This window comes from Ursus arctos, unplaced genomic scaffold (genome assembly GCF_023065955.2).
Source record: "Ursus arctos isolate Adak ecotype North America unplaced genomic scaffold, UrsArc2.0 scaffold_11, whole genome shotgun sequence".
NCBI classification, from domain to species: Eukaryota; Metazoa; Chordata; class Mammalia; order Carnivora; family Ursidae; genus Ursus; species Ursus arctos.
In genome coordinates, this window is record NW_026622775.1 from 44,012,492 (window position 1) to 44,033,309 (window position 20,818).

General features: G+C 35.7%; 1 protein-coding gene across 1 annotated transcript; it reads right to left on the reverse strand.

Annotated features, from left to right (window-relative positions):
* Positions 1-5,022: 5,022 nt before the first annotated feature.
* LOC113255496 (60S ribosomal protein L32-like) lies at positions 5,023-5,427 on the reverse strand. The gene has a single exon (XM_057309972.1). It carries the CDS (start codon positions 5,425-5,427, stop codon positions 5,023-5,025), a length of 405 nt encoding a protein of 134 aa, XP_057165955.1.
* Between the last annotated feature and the right edge of the window lie 15,391 nt (positions 5,428-20,818).

Sequence of the window (20,818 nt, forward strand, 5' to 3'; positions counted from 1 at the left end):
CATTGCATATTCATGGACAGGAAAACTTAATTTTGTCAACATGTCAGCTCTTTCTAAGTTGATTATAGATTCAACCAAGTCCCAAACAAAATTACAACAAGTTATTTTATGCATATTGACAAACTGATTCTAAAGCTTACATGTAGAGGCAAAAGATCCAGAATAGCTAATTCAATATTGAAGGAGTCAGAATGACGCTAGCATAGATTTTCAAGACTTACCGTAAAGCTACAGTGATCAAGACAATCTGGTATTAGCTAAAGAGCAGAGAAATAGAGCAACAGAAAAGAAAAGAGAGCCTAGAAATAGACCCATATAAATATGTTCGACTGATCTCTGACAAAGCAAAGGCAATTGTATGGAGCAAAGATAGTCTCTGTGACATATGCCTGAACAACTGGACACACACACGCACACATACACGCATGCACACACACCAGATTTAGACATAAATGTTACACATTTCACAAAAATTAACTCCAAATGGGTCATTGACCTAAATGTAAAATGCAAAACTATGAAACTCCCAGAAGATAACAGGAGAAAACCTAGATGACCCTGAGTATGGCAATGCCTTGTTAGATAAAATATCAAAGGCAAAGTCTATCAAAGAAATAAATTATAAGCTAGATTTCATTAAAATTAAAAACTACTTCACCAAAGGTAACATCAAAAGAAAAAGCAGATAAGACACAGACCAGAAGAAAATACTTACAAAGACCCATTTGATTAAGGACTGTTACCCAAAATATACAAAGAACTCTTAAAACTCATCACTAAGACAATAAATAACCTGATTAAAAAATGGGCAAAAGACCTGAACAAGAAGATATACAGATGACAAGTAAGCATATGAAGAGATACTCCACACATATGTTATTAGGGAATTACAAGTTAAAATTACAGTGATATATGACTACACACCTATTAGAATAGCCAAAATCCAAAACACTGACTGTATCAAATGCTCATGAGGGTGTGGAGCAATAGAAACTCTTATTCATTTTGCTGCTGGGATTGCAAAGTGGTACAGCCCCTTTGGAAGACAATTTGGTAGTTTCTTACAAAAATAAACATACTCTTACCATAGGATCCAGCAATCAGGCTTTGGGGTATTGCCTCAAAGGAGCTGGAAAGTTATGTTCACATAGAAACTTGCACATGGATGTTTATAGCAGCTTTATTTATAATTGCCCAAACTTGGAAACCATCATGATGTTCTTCAGCAGGTGAATGGGTAAATAAACTATGGTATATGCAGGCAATGGAATATTATTTAGTACCAAGGAGAAATGAGCTAAAGAAATGAGCTATCAAGCCATGAAAGAAATCAAGAAAGCTTAAATGAACATTACTAAATAAAAGAAGCCAATCTGAAAGGTGATATACTGTATGATTTCAAACCTGTGTCATTCTGGAAAAGGCAAAAGCCTGGAGACAGTAAAAAGGTCAATAGTTATCAGGAGTTGGGTGGGAGGGAGGGAGGACTAGACAGAGCACAGAGGATATTTAGGGCAGTAAGACCATGCTCTACAATACTACGATGATGGATGGACACGCGTCATTATACATGATGCCAACTCATAATGGCCAACACCAAGAGCCCTGATATAAACTAAGGACTTTGAGGGATAATGATATGTCAACAGGTTAATCAATTGTAACAAAGGTACAAGTTACAATTTTGCAAAATGTTACCATTAGGGGAAACTGAGTAAAGTTTATACAGAAATCTCTTTATGTGGATTCACAACTATTTGAATAAAATATTTAATTTAAAAAGTTAGATCAGCTACTGAATAAATAGACCTCCTGCTGTAGGGTTTTACACTAAAAATACAATGAAAAAAGGGTCATAAGAAACATTGAAATTGTCTGTGCTTCTTGACTGCTCACTGCTTCACGGTGGTAAGGAGAAGAAAAACAGAAATGATTAGATTTGAAAACTGGATAACAGAGAGAATCATAGCAACTTGAACAGAAATAAGAAACCCAGGAATAGAAAAGGTGCTTGATATTTTATATTTAAGTTTCTAGCAGGCCATCTAATTGAAGGTGATTTTTAAAATGATGGAACACCTATTTAAAAGCTCAGGAAAGAGTGTAGGATGACAGGTGTAGATTTCAAAGTTATAGGGACATGGAGAAAATGGAAAGCCTGGCAGTAGTTGCGATCTTTAAACGAAAGAATAAAAAAGGACGAGATAATTGTCTTGTGATCAAAACTTAGAGTAACGCATATGTTTAGCACTTAGGAAAGGTATCTGATGAAGAAAACAAACAAAAAAGCAGTTAGGAAGGTAGAGCACTTAACTAGAAAGAGAGTAAGTGGTCGAATCATAGCAATGCTAACCCGATTTTGTATTATTCAATCGGAGGAAGTTTTGAAATTTTGACATTGTTGACAGCCTGTAACAAAACAACCTCAATTTAAATTTTAGATAATGTTGAGGAAAGGAAAATAGCTGGTCTGGTCCTAAGAAGTTTGGGGGACAAGATAGCAAACGAGCATACAATGCTGACTTTTTGTGCCTAGAATTTTGAAAGAAGTAAGAGAAGGGTGATAAATACCAAAGGTGTGTTCACTAACACAAACATTATGAAAATCACTTCAGGAGACAATGGTGACTGAACGCTGGCCCTTTATGTGCAGGAAACGGGATCAGGAAGTGAGGTGGCTGAGTGAAAACTTTCTTGGTGGATCTCTGTGTTTCTTTGACTCCATCAAAACGAGAAATTTCTGTTTAATTAAGAATGCGACAAAGTTTAAGGATTAGTGTTAGACTGGATAAACATGGTTAAACATCTAAAGCCAACTTGGGGCTAATATACATACTGCACATGGAACTTCTTTACTATAATGTCCAACAGAAGAAAAAGACACAAATTTTGAATAGGCAATTAGAGAAGAAAAATCTGAAAGACTAATGTATATATAGATTACATATAATCTATATATAATGTATATATGTATATAATGTATATAATATATATATTATATATTATATAATTATATACTATATATATTATATAAATAATATAAATATAAATATAAATATAAATAATATATATTATATAATTATATATAATCTATTTATAGACTAATGTATATACAGATACTTTATAAATGTATAAATATAGACTTTATTTATATATTAAGTATAAATATAAGTGTATAAAAAAGACTAACGTATATATAGATGCCCAACCTCACTAGTAGCCAGAAAAAAAGTAAATTCAAATAAAGAAATACCTGTTAACTGACTACTGGTAAACAGTTAGAAAGCTGGATATTAGAAAATGTGATAACATGATAAACAAGGACCCTCCAGCCAGGCCGAAATATCTGCAGATGTAGCTATTCCAGAAAGCAGTAAGAGTGCTCTCATATCACCTATGATTCAGCAATTCCGCACTGGAATTATGCTTGCCAGTCAGATTCTCACCGTGACCGCCAGGCAGGTGGTCACTGCGGTTTGTGCCTTGTAGCAAGGCAATGTAAACAACATGGGTTTTTCCTCTTTATATAAAATGTAATGTACACATAAGAAGGAATTCTATGCAGAAGAGTAACTGATTTGATTTATATGCCTATTCAAGTTGTGTTAGATAGATCAATACGTAGATGAATGCCAAAAACATAACATTGGGTTAAAAAAAGAAGGCACGCAAGGTAATAAGATTGCTAATTCTAAACTATGTGAATCTTAAATACATAAATATATACAAAATAGTGCATTTCCAAGGTTTTATTATATATTTTTATTTTTTATTTTATTTTATTATTATTTTTTAAGATTTTTATTTATTTGTTTGACAGAGAGAGAGACAGCCAGCGAGAGAGGGAACACAAGCAGGGGGAGTGGGAGAGGGAGAAGCAGGCTCCCAGTGGAGGAGCCTGATGTGGGGCTCGATCCCAGAATGCCGGGATTACGCCCTGAGCCGAAGGCAGATGCTTAACAACTGAGACACCCAGGTGCCCCTATATTTTTAAAAACCGAAATAAAAAGTTGCATTGAAAGAACATACTTTTCCCAAGAAAACATACCAAAAAATAAATAAAAGAAAGGATTTATCGAGATTGATGATAATTTCATGCCTGAACTTCAATTCTGGGCACATAAGATTCTTAAAAACAAAACAGAACTAATAAGCAAGTGGTTTGTAGGGAATGGTGGCAGGCTTAGTGGTAGCAGGGTTAAATCAATATAGTTACTCAGGAGAGAGATCTGAGGTTGCTGTTAATTCAGAGGGAAGGAACAAGGAGAAAGGGAGAGTTGTGATGTGCAAAGGAGGAAAGATGTTTATTTTGGAGCTTTATTCTTGAGAAAGGCAGGAGAACGTGGGGTTTAGGGCACAGGTGAAATGACTATGTTTGGCAAGGAGAATGGTCCTGTATGCCCCTGCAGGAGCCAAAGAAGACAGAAAAAGTGGAGATACTGAGATATTTTAAGGCAGAGGGAAGGTAAGTGGGAGCAGCTCCCTTTTTCTTCTCAATGATTTCCCTGAGTTTCTCTTTCAATTTAGCACAGAAATGCATAGTCTTGTCTCATTTTTTTAAGTCATTGCATGTGTATTACTCTTGGGTCCTTAAATATATTGACAACTTATACTTTCTCAGAAGCTATGGAAAATTTAATTTTAAATCAAGCGGAAAACTTACAAAGCATTTCATGATAATAATTAGTATGTATTACACCTATATTAAGTACTAAGCACCGTTTTAAAGGTTTTTACATGTATTTCTCTAGATAAATCTCTCCCAATCCTCCTCCTCCTCCTTCTTCTTAACAGATCGCTAAATGAATATCCAAAGAGTCTAAATGGAGGGAAATCACACGGTAGCTAATGATAGTGTTAGAGTTAATATTCCACATGTCTCAACTTCCGGGTCTTGGCCTGCTCTTTATCAGGTTAAAGCCTGCCCTAGATCAGTGCCTTCTTTTTTTTCTTTTCTTTCTTTTTTTTTGGTAATTTTATGGTTTTATTAACCCAAATACAAGGAGCACATAAGCTGTCTGCCTATTCACTTTCTTCTCTGCTCAGCCTGGCATTGGGATTGGGGACTCTGACAGCCAGCGGGGCTGCTCTTTCCACAGTTTTGCATTTCCTGCAGGAGACAATGTGAGTGATCTCTGCACGATAAGATTTGTTGCATACCAGGAGCACTTCAAGCTCCATGGCTTTGTGGACTAGGAACTTCCAGAAGCCACTGAGCGACAGGTGCTTTGTTTCCTTGTTACTCCTGTAACCAATGCTGGGCATCAAGATCTGGCCTTTGAATCTTCTGTGCACCCTATTGTCAATGCCTCTGGGTTTCGGCTGGTTGGGCTTAATTTTGACATATGGGTCTGAGTGGTGCCGGATGAACTTCTTGGTCCTCTTTTTAATGATCTTGGGCTTCACCAGAGGCCTGAAGGCTGCCATGAGGCTCACTGGGAAATGGCTGCACGTCTGCAGGCAGTGCCGAGGAAGAGGGGGCCAGATCAGCGCCTTCTGATGCTGGGCGATAAGTAAGCCGAATTCTTGTGGCATGTGGCCTCATTTTTAAGGTCTTCAGCCCCCAAGACTTGTCACAGTTTCTACCTCGGGCTCTTCTTTTTCCTTTTTTAAAGCTTCAGTCATAGAGAGAAGAATAATGCAGCCAATACTTCTCTTGCTGAGTTTTTATGAGCTTCTGTGCTCAGGACAGCATGCCAGAAGCTATTTTGGGATATATGGCTTAAAATAATGAGAAAACCAACACAAGCACTTGGGTGAACTGAATACAAGTGAAAGCTAGTGTCAGGGAGCACACAGGACAGCAAGGACTCGCCCCCCTCGGGCCCACTTCCTGGGAGCTGCCATGCTCTCCCCTGCAGAGAGAACACTTACTGCGTTGGCTCTTTTTAGGCTGGAGATGTCTAGCAACAGCTTTCAAGAAAGCCTCAATGTCAGCAGTTCCATAAAGAAGGCAACTCCCACTCCTGGCCAGCGATTTGCACTGCATGAGTATGAAGCAATTAATTCTAAAGGCTTGCTTCTAAAATGTTGCTATGGGGATCCTCAGGAAGGAAACTAAATATTGTAGAAAATAATTTGATGGTAATGAGCTGAAAGAAATGGGCCATCATCATCTCAATTATTTCCATTGACACATTGTCAGGGGGAATAGGTAAAAATCCATGGAAATATTATGCACATTGATTTTCCTTTGTTGGAATTTGGATATTTCTAAAAAGTGTAATTCATTCATTGGAGGGTCCATGTTTAAAAAAAAAAAAGACGTCTTGGGTGAATATGCCAGTAGTGACAAGGAATGGCTAAAGTTCCATATTCATTAACTCCACCGCCCAGAAAAAAAATGACAGGAAAGAGTGTGTTCATATCCTTCACAGAGTAAGAACACATAAAAACACACGCACACACAATTACATGTGTATAATGTTTAATTTTTAAAAAATCTTTAAAATCCTTATAAATTCTAAAAAAATCTATAAGTCTAAGAAGTCTTAGTCCTCCAAAATGAAGAGAAAGATTGAGAGAAGTCAGTCATTCTGTGACAGATAGAAACTCTTAAATTCACATGTCAGGTTTAACAAAGTTCCATGGCTTATTGCGTTAACTTCTGTCTTCGGTTATATCATGTCAAGTCAGGGCACGCCATTTGACCCATCACATGAAAAGAAATACTTATACATTATTTTTAGACATCAAAGCAGGCAGAAGTGGAATTTAGCATGACGATATTTCTATCCTTGTTGAGCTCAGCTAAGTACAACATGGGTCTTGAGCAAAGGAAAACAAGAGGCCTACAGTACATAGGTAAATTCAATCGAGAACCTTCTGCAAGGTGGTTCCAAAGCATAGGTACTAGACTAGTTACTGCCAAAGTAAAATTTTCAAACACTTGAATGCAGTGTGGTCACATGGACCTCAGAAACAATATGTAGCTACCTACTGAATTAGAGTGACAACACAATATGAAATATAGAAGTTCATTCAATTGCAAGAAAACTTAGTTCTTTCAGAAATAAGAAACCTTTATTACTTTGTTTTGTTTTTCCTTTTTTTGTTTTTTTAAAGATTTTATTTATTTATTTGACAGAGAGAGAGAGAGACAGCCAGCGAGAGAGGGAACACAGGCAGGGGAAGTGGGAGAGGAAGAAGCAGGTTTCCCAGTGGAGCAGGGAGCCCCATGTGGGGCTCGATCCAGGATGCTGGGATCAGGCCCTGGGCTGAAGGCAGATGCTTAATGACTGAGCCACCCAGAACCCCACTTTGCTTTGTTTTTTGTTTGCTTGTTTGTAATAATAAAGACATGCCAAAATCAATGCAAAGTGCCGGAAATGATTCTGATGTGATACGGAATTTCTGTAGCCTGAGCTGATTTCAAGCAAAATAAATAATGGCATTGTTAAGAGAAAACAAAATACTTCAAAATTGATTTTTTTTAACAGAGAGAAAGCCAAATATTCTGGTTTTGTATTAATATAATATCTCATTGTAAGGGACTCATAAACCACCTTTAAAAAAATCTTAATAAGCCCATCTACTAAGAGAAATTTACACAAAAATATAACACATTTCATTACCTCTTCTCAAACCCATTATTTACAGATATTATCATTTAAGATAAATAAAATATACTTTCTGAAAACCTTCTGCAACTGATTTATTCAAGTGTTATCTTTGCCATATATTTTTTTTCCATTTTGGAATAACTGAACACTTTATTTCCAAGCAAACTGTTTTTGGTTTTTCACTTGATAAACAGGAACATATCCATGACTTTCATAAAGTTCTCTTATTGTACCACAATTACTTCTAGAATATTCTAAATCACTGTTAACCAAATGAACTGACTTCTAATTCACAGACCACACTGGGGGTTGCATCCCTGAGGACTGTCTAGTGTCCGCAGGCATTTGCTGGCAGACCAGCAAAACACCCAACCATACACAGTACAATCTTCTGCAGGCCACTGACATCACTTCTGCAACTTCTTCAAGAAGTCAGAGTAGAAAAGTTCATTAATATGATTAGGCCTCAGTATTCTCTCTTATTTAGAAATTATCTATTTATCTAAAAATTGCCTATTATTTCAGGTTAGTTAACTAAAGATGTTAAACTTTTATTTAAGCTGACACGCTGCAGATCAAAATTATTGTTGATATAAAAACATTGGCAGAACTATGATTTAACTTGATTGATCACTAGTTTTCTATTTTCACCATCCTGAGCAGTCTGTGGAAGTAATGATATATTCTGTACAGTAAATCAGTATAAAAAATGTAGGCAGTCCAGATTAACTAGCTTCTTCATAAAATAACAAATCCAAATCCTATTAAAAAATAAAATGTATGCTTGCTTTGCACTACATGATGATAAGGTCAGAAAATTATATGCAGCTCATCATTTACCTTTTAAAGCAAAATTATTAAGCCAGTCTTATTTGTTCAAAGATTCCCCTTAAGTTATCTTGAATTTTTATATAAAGATGTTTCTAGCTAATGGTTTCTGTGAGAATATTTTTTTTTCTTAAAAGGATATCATATTTAAAGTATTTAAAGTTTGGTTTCATGATCGTCCTGAAAATATTAGAAATATATGGTGTTTAATTTTCTCTAAAAACCAGTTAAAACAAAGATCCTTTGGGAGATTTTTTTTTTTTTAATAATTTAGTGTAATAATATCCCCTAGAGGTAGAAAAATATTTTAAACTCAGACAATGAGAAGTAAAGGCTTTTCTCAAGCGCAGACACATAGACAGTTTTCATCTTCAATTGTACAACCCCAATTATAGGTCAAGAATAAAAAAGAAACGCACATCTCAGAGGTCTGTTCTATTTTCTAGTGTTCAAAAAATATTTTCATCATCGATTTGAGTTCACGTATAGTAAAATGAACAACGAGAAGAAAGCTAACACAGTAGATTTTCTACGGTTTTTCACCTGATGAAATAGATTTCTGTCATCCTGGTGGACAATCTCAATCACGGATGCAGAAACCAACTCACTTCTACACAGTTCTCTAGACTGCCATCAAGGCAAGCCTGGTGTTCCACGGTCCTTGCCTCTGGCTGTGGAGAGAGAACTCAAGCCATGAGTTAGCGAATGAACAAAGAGACTTGGCCAAGAACTAGAAACAAACAAAGGAACAAAATTGAGGGGGAGGGGAACCTGGGAAGCAGAGAGTTATCGAAGGTAAAGTCCTAGTGCTACCTGAGATTACAAGAGCAAGAAAGTATGTGGTTGGGCCTAACGAGCAATGAATTAAATGCAGTCCTCTGGCAACGCCATGAAATTATCTCTGGCAGAGTCCACTTGGGCATCTTGTGACTAACTTCCAAAACTGTTCAATTTTCAAAAAGTTAAACATATGACTCATACGCATATTAAATAAACATATGTCAAACATTTCATTCAACTCATTAATGAATGAGAATGCCAAAGAAATGGTTAAAAAAAGATTAAAACATCATTCTGAAGAATGGCTGTTTCTAGGCATTTTGAAAAAAAGAAATGTTAGAGTAGAATCTCTAGCTTGATACAAAAACAAGTTAATATTCTATCAGACAGAAAATGAGTAAACTTTGAGTTACTTTTTCTACTGAACAGAAATCTATATGTTAATACATAATATCACAGTGTCTGGTATCTAGCCAACTAATAAATAGCAAACATAAATTCTCCTAAAAAGACGTTTGTATGCTCCAGTTTGACACACTTTTGATTTTCAAGTTCTGGATATTTCTTTGAGTTATTTAAAAGCAAAACCTGTTTCTATATTGTGAGGTAATATTGGAAGAGATATATTATGGTTTAAAATAAAAATAACATATTCTTGAAAAGTTAAATAAAATGTATTTTAGAGATATCTTTAAAAAAAACTGGCTATAATATAGTCCTCAAGGAATTTTATGGAGGAAAATCATACAAAAATCTCCTGGTTAGAAATAACTCAGACTTAAGCATGGTATATTTACTTGGAGTAAGATGGGCTGCTTGATGATTCTTTCAAGAGGAAATTTGTACCATTCCTATTTTTGATTGCATATTGAGACTTAAGGACAGTTGTAACTAAAAATAGAATCCAATTTTCTATTAAACAGAAAAGCAGATTGTAAGTTTTTATTGTGTGTTTTTGTGTTTATAAGACTTATGTGTCTCATATAATTGGAAGATCATAGTTTTTTTTAAGACTCCAATTCACATGAGGTAGACACAATTTATTTTGATGGAATAAATGATGTTTTCATACCTTTTGCACCACTTTTAAAAATTATGTAAATAATGTTATGATTAGAATAATATAAATTCATTTAAAATATTATATGTAATATTGATTTTTTTACCATCATGTATTCATTATACTATCAACAGAGTCTGCATTTTAACAAGATCTCCAGATGATTTATATTCACCTAGAATTATGAAATTCCCTGCTATCAGGAAAATAATAGGGAGAGCCCTGATTCTAATGTTGTCTTTCATTGTCATTTGTTAGCTTTTTTTTTTAATGATGTTATTTTTTAACTTTTTCTTAGTAATCTGTACCCCCAATGTGGGTCTCAAACTCACAACCCTGAGATCAAGAGTTGCATGCTCTACCAACTGAGCCAACCAGGCACCCCATTTTAATCTTACACAATTCACTTAACTTACAATAGGCTGTATTTTCATCAAAAACTTGGATAATAATGCTTACCTCTTAGAAGTTTTATGAGCACTAAATAATTCTAGATCTCTAAGTTTCATGGCAAATCCACATCTCTATAAATGTTAGCCCTCACAAATAATATTAAGAAAAAAATAGTCTAGACTCCAAGTTTCCATAGAAAAACCTTAGAATTAAGTCAGGTGACTGTAGCATTTAGCCTCCCAATCCCTATTAAATAAAAGTCAGTTAATTGGATGGGCAGATATATTTCATTTAGGACAAAGTTCCAATTTCTCAAGTAATTGTCTCTAGGTTGGTGATTGTCAAACAGCAGTTTCTAATTCTGCACATTTGGGAATCTGTTAGAAAGGCAAATTATCGAGCTCCAGCCCTTACCTACTGACGAGGGACCCTAGGGGTAGGGCCGGGCTATCTGTACTGAGCAGGTCCTCCAGCTGATTCTGACACACACCAGAGTTCAAGGACTACTGATCCAGGCCAACCTCCAGGAATATTTAACCCAAATAATTGTATGAGATTATCTAGTGAACACGTCCACAGCAGCCGGCCAATCCATGAATACCATGCAGCAAACTTGCTTCGTGTATTTCTTTCTTTCTTTCTTTTTAAAAATTTATCTATTTATCAAAGAGAGAGCATGCAAACGGGAAGGGAAGGGGCAGGCAGAGGGAGAAGCAGACTCCCCACTGAGCAGGGAGTCCTATGCGGGGCTCCATCCCAGGACCCTGGGATCATGACCTGAGCCCAAGGCAGACGCTTAACTGACTGAGCCACCCAGGCGCCTCTGCTTCATGTATTTCTTTTCCCGGCATCAACTTTTGTTGCAAGACCTGAGCGATCATCATTTAGCTCTAATGGCTCATCTACCTGGTCTAAGTACTTGGTATTTTCAGTGTGAAGAATCTCAGTTATGACTTTTCTATGAGAGAAGAATTTTTCTAATTACTGGCAACCTGAACAAAGCTGCAAGCCGACATTCCTGGAGGGTGTTTGGATGCTGTGACCTGGTAGCCAGCTACGAGCACACAGAGGTAGCATCGGGTCCGAGGAAAGCCTAGAGGTGTTTTTGCAGCTGCAGAACATTCTCCGTAGTAACTTTTCTGCCCATGTTTTGTTTACAGCAATTTTCATAGCCTAAGGTGTTGCCAGGAGGACTTAGCAACATACCCAGCAGAGGGAATGAAGAGATACATTTTAACAGAGAGAGAGAAAGAGAGAGAGAGAGAGAATACCTAAACCTAATTTTTGTTTTCTTTTTAGTTAAAATGAATATACAGGTGTTATTTTTAAAAGTTGCCTGTTTTAGACAAATTTAAATTTCTTCACTTGTAAGTCAGAAATTAGAGGTACCGAACCACAGACTCTGCTAAATGCTGGGATGCTATTGAAATTGCAGATTTAATGTAAACCCTCACTTGACAAACAAGACTGCATATTTGGACTCCATAAAAAGACCCGTAAGACACAGAATACCAGGGTTAGAAAGAATTTAATGATCATATCTGGTTTAGTTCCCCAGCCGGTTAATGAATTCATTCCCTTTGTAACACTGATTAAGGAAACTTTGCAATGAATTAGCTTTCTTCTTGGGGGAGATTAGTCAATTACAGAAAAAAAAATTAAGCTGCATAAAGCTTACTGTGGAGTAGGAAACCTTGCATAGTCTAGACTCGGTTTACCTCACTGACTGACATTCCTACTGTGCTTCTCCTAGCTCATTTTGTTGTTTTTTTGAACATGTTAACCAAACTTCTCAGTGCATTTAGACGAATGCTCGCTCTTTCCCTATTTGGTAATGACTGACTTCTTTACACCACTGATGTGTTCACATGATCTCATTAGACACTGCTTCTTTAATCCCTGCCTCTACCTAACAGCACCCTCGGAGTTATCTATCACTAACGTGATTAATGTTTGTAACACTTATCCTGATGCAACACATTTATATTTTCTGGTGCGTTTCTCCCCTGCTACAAAATAAGCTTTTAGAGGGCCAAAATTTTGCTTGTTTGCTTCTCTTTCTTTTTCTTCACAATGGTAATACCACAGCCTAGGACAGAACCTGGTATAGACTAGGCTGTTAAATAACATTTGTTAAATAAATTAATACTTAAAATTATCCAGTTTTGCTTGTGCCAAAATGGTTACTGTCTTGTCAGACAACCAAATCTCACCTTCAACAATTTTGTTTGTCCAAATATTCTCCTACAAATTGAGTTAAAAATCCATGAACTAGTAAATTTCCTTGTTTGATAAACATAGTAATTAACATGGATTGAGCTCACACTATGGTCTAGACTCTGAAAAGTGTGTTATTCTGTTTAATCCACATTCAAACTCTATGAAAGCACAGACTTTTCTCATTGCTCTGAACATAGTAGGAACTCAGTAAATGTTAGCTACACAGGAAAAAAAAAACTCAATTCTTCTTCCATATAATAGTCTATATACTAGGACTTCTCAATTTGAAGATTGCTGTCATGAGTTCCTGGGTCTTCTCTTTTCTCTCTCTTTTTTTTTTTTTTTAAAGATTTTATTTATTTATTCAACAGAGATTGAGACAGCCAGCGAGAGAGGGAACACAAGCAGGGGGAGTGGGAGAGGAAGAAACAGGCTCCCAGCGGAGGAGCCTGATGTGGGGCTCGATCCCATAACGCTGGGATCACGCCCTGAGCCGAAGGCAGACGCTTAACCACTGTGCCACCCAGGCGCTCCTTCTCTTTTCTCTTTAAATGTCTTCAGTTTTTATAAAATTTCCCTTCTAATATGGCTCCCCTAGATGTTCTTCTTGCTTCAGTTTGTGTAAATGGTCTTTTTATAATGAGTCCCAGAATGGAAAACAAAATTTTAGCTACAATCTAACCTACTGTGGAGTTTGGGCAAGATAAGATGAATATCATTCTATGAATGCAGGCTTTGATTATGGAAAGTTTCAATTGAATTTTAATCACTGATTCTTAGTGAATGTGTTGGTCAGACAAAACCTCATGCTTCTTCTCATTTCAACTACTCTAGACCAACTAATTCTCAGCATACTTGAACATAAGTAGTAGAGTATATAATGATCTACATTATTTATATCTTTTCTTTATCTTAAATTTCACTCTATTATTTTTAGACTTTTGGGAGCCTTTTAAATCTTGGTTTGGATATCCAAAATAATAACTAACCCTCCTACTCTTATATCATCCGAATGTGTTTAACTATGGCAGATACTGTTGCCTGCTTATCAAATAGCCCACATCCCCTTTTTTAACCCCAGTAGAACTCCATTTTTTTTTTTTTTGGTTGGCCAGATGTTTATGCATAGGTTATGACTCATAATTTGTCTAAACAAACCATCTCAGTTTCTTCATTTGCCAGTAAGTGGTTTATGAGAGGAATATGATTGTTTTCTGGCTAATGAAACATAAGAAGAAATGTTCTAGGGGTTATTTGCAACATTTTCCTTTCTGATAATAAGCAGCATAGGCAAAGAAAGCCCTTCAGCTTCATTCTTTTTTTCCAGGATGAAACATTGTTGCATAAAGTTGTTTAACAACCAGGAGAATATCCATTTCTCTCTTTGGAGACTGACGAAGGAGGAAGACATAATGGAGCTGGAGGGAAATTGACCACCTATTGAACTCAGCCACCTTTATTTTATATTCAATCACTCGTAGCTTTGGCTATGAGCTGCAAGTTTTGTTTTCATTCAGGGTGTTTATATATCACTGAATAGGAAAATATAAATGACAGACCCCAGACTTCTTTCCAAATTGCATATTGATCCATTAAGCAAGTCAATTTTGGGGGGCACATTTGCTCAAGAGTTTTAGATCTATCAAATCTATCATTATTCCACCCCTATCTCTCTTTTCCACACAAACATACACACAAAATGACTTTAAAATTTATTAAATGTCTTATTGAAAAGGAAACACTTTATATTATATGCCTTTCAAAATTTCTAACTTAATTCACTTTCTCAAAAAGAAAAATAGTATTATTGGCTGATCATGATTCATTTTTGGTGTTCAAATACTGGACCAGAGTAATTATTGTTAGAGTGAGTACTATGCCAAATGCTATTAAAAAAAAAAAAAAAGTTGTTTTGAAGTTTACTTTTAAAGTTTTTTTTTTTTCCCCCTAAGTAAGTAGGTGTTGAAAGCAAAGCCACTGACATATACTTTAAGGAATCATCTTTTCCACATTTTAAATATTGAAGAATATTTTCTTTTCCCCAGGTTATCAGAATTTTTTTCTTGCCCTAAACTTTCTCAAATGTTGTCTGCAGTGGTCCCATGACCCCACTGCAGCTCATTTCAGCACTCTGGATGACGATTAAGGAGATTGCACTGCATTCATTTTAATATATTGAGAGTATCCAGATACTCTACTACTTAATGGATTAAGTCACCATTAATAATGTTATACCCTAATGAAGCTGAAATCTAATCCTCCGTAAAGAAGAATTGGAAGTGAGTAAAGCTATATATCACCATTATTATTTAACATAACTTCTGTTTTTAGAGTTGGAGCTACCATTCTTAGTCATTTTTCTACAAACATTCTTCAGGGGAAAAGGACAGACACAAACTCCTTCTTTGTGTCATACTTGGCATTTTTTTTTGCAAATCTTAATTACTTTTATAGTAGTTTGAAACCCAAAGGCACATATTCTTGGCTTATACCCTGACTTATGTATTTTTATATTTCAATTCCAACTATAATGCTTAGGTGTGAACACACACGTGTATGTGAGTACACGTCCTTATAAGACCTTAGCAGAAACTTATCCTGTGAATATTTTATGTATTCACATAGGAGCAACATCAATTAATACAGGTTTGGTCAAGTAATTGAAATTGTGTGTGTAGCTGTATTATCTCCACAACTTGCCACTATGAGCAAATGTGGCCTAAAAGACCCTACGCAACCTGAACTTTCAAAAGAAGTTGAAAAGTCAGATTTAATGTGAGATACTGAGAGACTTAATACATCACCAAATGCTAATTTTTAAAAGAAAAATAACACATACCCAAAATCATATCAAAACTCATTTCTAAGTGCCAAATCTAGTTCTTGGGATGTTATTTTGAGATCTCTGGTTTAAAGCATATAACCTGGGGTTTAGAGTTATTGCACTGTATGTTAGATTTGGTTTGCCGACATCACTGAAGAACTCTGAGCCTATAACTATTTGCTAAAGTAGGACAAATCATGCTAACTTCGAAGTGTTTTTTCTTAAAGTTTAGGATATACCTCTGAGGTTTTATTTCTGCTATAACACACAAGAACAACTTTATCACAACTTTATCACCAGTCCAATTTTTTCCTAATTATAACTGAACTCAATTTTTATTATTTTGCTTTCTGTAATGACTGAAAGGCTAAAGGTTTTAGGTTGGATAATGAAGTTTATTCTCTTAACCAAAATGGGGTAACAGAAAGCATGTTTTTTTTTTTAAAGATTTTATTTATTTATTTGACAGACAGCCAGCGAGAGAGGGAACACAAGCAGGGGGAGTGGGAGAGGAAGAAGCAGGCTCCCAGCGGAAGAGCCTGACGTGGGGCTCGATCCCAGAATGCCAGGATCACGCCCTGAGCCGAAGGCAGACGCTTAACGACTAAGCCACCCAGGCACCCCAGAAAGCATGTTTTTATTCCCATAATAACCAACTATAAAACAAGACAAAAAAGTTTTTATAAATTGCGCATGAGGTTGCACAGGACAGTGGTTCTTGAGAGATCAAAACCAAATGAGATTAGTCTTACAATTTGCCTAGCTTACTGCCTGGAGAGATTTGGAGTCCTCTGAATAGAGAGGAGGAAGCCAGGAATACCTTGGAAGTCTCTGGGCTGAAAAGACAGATGTGGAAGTCTGGAGAGGCCAAGACAGCTAGAGTTTACATGGCGAAGTGCAGGAGACAAAAAGTTGCAGAGAGAAAGAGCTCTAGAAATCTATAGAAGTTCTCCCTTAAGTCTTTACTTAAGTATATGTCAGCACACAATTGTGTGAAAAACCAACCTAAGATTGTGGGGGGAAAAAAAAGAAGTAGAGAAAACCATCCATGGAGATCAAACAAGGCTAGGAGTAGTTTGCGTTCCAACCAACCAAAGTGGAAAACTACATAATTCATGAGCATTGGATAGAGTAATCAGAATTGATTTCCCTTGGCAGTAGGGAAAAATCAGCTGTAAGCCAAAGGATGCTCTCTCTGGTTCTCTTTAACAAACGTTAAAAGCGACTGTTGAGAGAATCGGATGGCCTCTAAGTAACTTAGGTACATTCTAGGGTGAAGCAAGGATATTTATGAGAATACGATAACATACAGCAGAACGGGGAAAAAATGGAGAATAATGGCTGAAGAATTTCAAATTTGACGAAAATTATAAACAAAGAAGTGCAATGAATCCTAAGGATAAGAAACATGAGGAAAAGCACACAAAGATATAATTAATTTGTTTTAAAAAGTGATAAAAAATTTTAAAAGCAGCAAGAAAAGAAAGATTGTGTACAGAATAACAATAATAAAAATGGTAGATTTCTCATTTGAAATAGTGTAATCTAAGGACAGTGAAAAAATATCTTTAAAGTACTTAAAGAAAAATAGTCAACCAGAATTCTATACCCTCTACAAAATATCTTTCAATAGCAAAGACACAATAGAAAATTTTCAGATATATGAAAGCTAGCCACTAGCACTAGCTAGTGTCTATTAGCTGAGCCACTCTAAGAAATGTTCAAAAAAATCCCTCAGGCAGAAAGAAAATGAGAGCAGAAAGGAATCTGTATCCGTGCAATGGAATGAAGAGCAATGCAAAATATAATACCTGGAGAATCACAAATTGTTAAATCTCTTCAAAAGATACTTAATATTTTAAAGCAAAAACTAATGTCATATAATAGGTTATAACATATAAGATAACATATGTAATCACAATAATAGCCAAAGGCCAAGAACGGAAAGATAGCAGTATATTGTTTGTTTTAAGATTACTATCCTAGGTTGGGGTGCCTGGTGGCTCAGTTGTTTAAGCATCTGACTCACGATTTTGGCTCAGATCATGATCTTGGAGTTGTGAGATCAAGCCCAACATATCTCTCCCTCCCCGTCTGCTTATCCCCCTTTGGCCTTCCTTCCTCCCTCCCATGTTTGAACGTGGTCTTTCTCTCTCTCTCTCTCTCAAAAAAAAAAAAAAAATTACTATCCTATGCGTGAAATATCATTGGACTTAAGTTCATGTAAATCCAAAGTAGATTCTGATATTTTAGATGTATATGGTAAGTGCTATAATAATCACTAAGAAAAACAACTAAAAGAAATAAAGTGAAAATACCATTGAAGAAATGAAAAATGTAACATTTGAAAATGACTTCACACAAAATAAAGCGGCAAGAAGGACTAGAGCAATAAACAAAGACATAAGACATGTATGACTAAGGATGTTAACCATTTACTATGTATTGCCAATGAAATATCATGTTTTCTTGCCAACATTACTGTGATGTTCTACTTACTGGTTGTGCAGAAGGTGTGTATTGAAGTATAATAATGTTCTTCTTTAAAAAAAAAAAGACATACAGAAAACAGTGGCAGAAGCAAATCCAACCATACAAAAATAGCATTAAATATGAATAGATTTCTTTTTTTTTTTTTTTTGAAGATTTTATTTATTTATTCGACAGAGATAGAGACAGCCAGCGAGAGAGGGAACACAGCAGGGGGAGTGGGAGAGGAAGAAGCAGGCTCATAGCGGAGGAGCCTGATGTGGGGCTCGATCCCATAACGCCGGGATCACGCCCTGAGCTGAAGGCAGACGCTTAACCGCTGTGCCACCCAGGCGCCCCTAAATATGAATAGATTTAACAATAAAATAAATAGATATTGTCCAACTGGATAAAAAAATACAACTCTGCTGTATTAAGGAAGCACATTTCAGATCCAAAGATCTAAGTGGATTTAAAGTAAACTGATGGAAAAAGTTACACAAACAATAATCACAAGAAAGTTGGAGTGGTCATACTGATGTAGACAAAATAGAGCTTAAATAAAAGATGCTTTAAGAGATAAAAAGGGACATTTTACAATGATAAAAGAATCAGTTCATCGGGAAGCTGTGTCAATTATAAATACGTGCCACTGTGGGAGGGTTCCCAAATGTAAGAGGCAGCTCCTGACAGACATAAAGGAAGAAACAGAGAGTTCTCTAATAATAGTTGGAGACTTCAGTAACCTAATTGCATATTGGACAGAACAACTGGGGAGAAGATCGCAAGGAAATAGAAGCTGTACAACAGTATAAACCAACTAGACCTATCAAACACTATAGACTTGATGGGACACTATACCCTCAACCACAACACATATATTCTTCCCAAGTGCACATAGAACATTCTCCAGTATGGACCATATGGTAGGCCATTAAATGAATTTCAATAAATGTGAAAGAATGGAAGTAAAACAAAGTATGTTTTTCATCACAGCAGAATGAAATTGAAAATCAATTTCAGGGGGAAAATGGAAAAACTCACAAATATATGGAAATTGAACAACACACTCCTAAACAACCAATGGGTCGAAGAAGAAATTAGAAGGAAAATGAGAAAATACTTCCAGGGGAGTGAAAATAAGAAGTGATCTACTAGAATTGTGGCAGGCAGATAAAACAGTGCTTAGAGATTTATTGCTATAAGTGCTTCTATTTAGAAAGAAGACCTCAAATCAATAACCTAACTTTCTAGTGTAGGATGCTGGAAAAAGAAGAGCAAACAAAACCTAAAGCAAGCAGAAGGATGACGATAATAAAAATTAGATTGTAAATTAATAAAATAGAGATGTGAAAACAACAGAGAATGATAGAGATACTCATCATAAAAAAGGGTTTCTTTAACAATCTCATGTATATGAAAGAAATTGAATACATGATTTAAAAAAAACTCTCAAAAATAACCTTCAGTCTCAGATGAATTTCCTTGTGAATTCTACTAACCATTTAAAGAAGAAATAAAACAAGTTTACACAAGTTCTTCTAGAAAATTGAAGAGGATGGAATACTTTATAACACGTTTTATGACATAAGCATTACTCTAGTCCAAAGATGCTGTAAGAAAAAAAAAATGCCAACCAGTATCTCTCAAGAAGATAGACATAATTCTTAATAAAATTTTAGCTAATCAAGTCCAACAATTTATAAAAAAGAAAATACAGCATAATCAAGTGGGATTTACCAGGAAGTCCTAGTTGTTTTAACCTTTGAAAGTCAATCAAGGTTACTGGGGAAGAATAAATATTGTTAAAATGTCTATACTACCCAAAATGATCTACATATTTAATGCAGTCCTACCAGAGTACCACCAATATTTTTCACAGAGCTAGAGCAAACAATCCTAAAATATGTACAGAACCACAAAAGACTCAGAGTAGCCAAAGCAATCTTGAAAAATAAAAACAAAGCTGGAGGCATCACAGTTCTGGACTTCAAGCTATTTACAAAGCTGTAGTCATCAAGACAGTATGGCACTGGCACAAAAACAGATATATACATCAGTGGAACAGGATAGAAAACCCAGAAATGGACCCACAACTGTAGGTCAACTAATCTTTGACAAAGCAGGAAAGAATATCCAATGGAAAAGAGGCCATTTCTTCAACAAATGGTGTTGGGAAAACTGGAAAGCAACATGCAGAATAATGAAACTGGACCCCTTTCTCTCACCAGACATGAAATAAATTCAAAATGGATGAAAGACCTAAATGTGAGACAGGAAGCCATCAAAATTCTAGAGAAGAACTTCTTTGAGTATGGTCAGAGCAACTTCTTACTAGACACATCTCTGGAAGCAAGGGAAACAGAAGCAAAAATGAACTATTGGGACTTCATCAAGATAAAAAGCTTCTGAACAGTGAAGAAAACAACAAAACTAAAAGGCAACCAATGGAATGGGAGAAGATATCTATAAGTGACATATCTGAAAAAGAGTTAGTATCCAAAATCTATAAAGAACTTACCAACTTGATATCCACAAAACAAATAATCCAGTTAAAAATGGGCAGAAGACTTGAATAGACATTTTTCTAAAGAAGACATCCAGATGGCTAACAGACACATGAAAGGATACTTAACATCACTCATCATTGGGGAAATACAAATCAAAACCAGGATGAGATAC

What these genes read in the sequence shown, in the direction of transcription:
- LOC113255496 (XM_057309972.1), bottom strand. Translation starts at nt 5,427, where the DNA reads ATGGCAGCCTTCAGGCCTCTGGTGAAGCCCAAGATCATTAAAAAGAGG.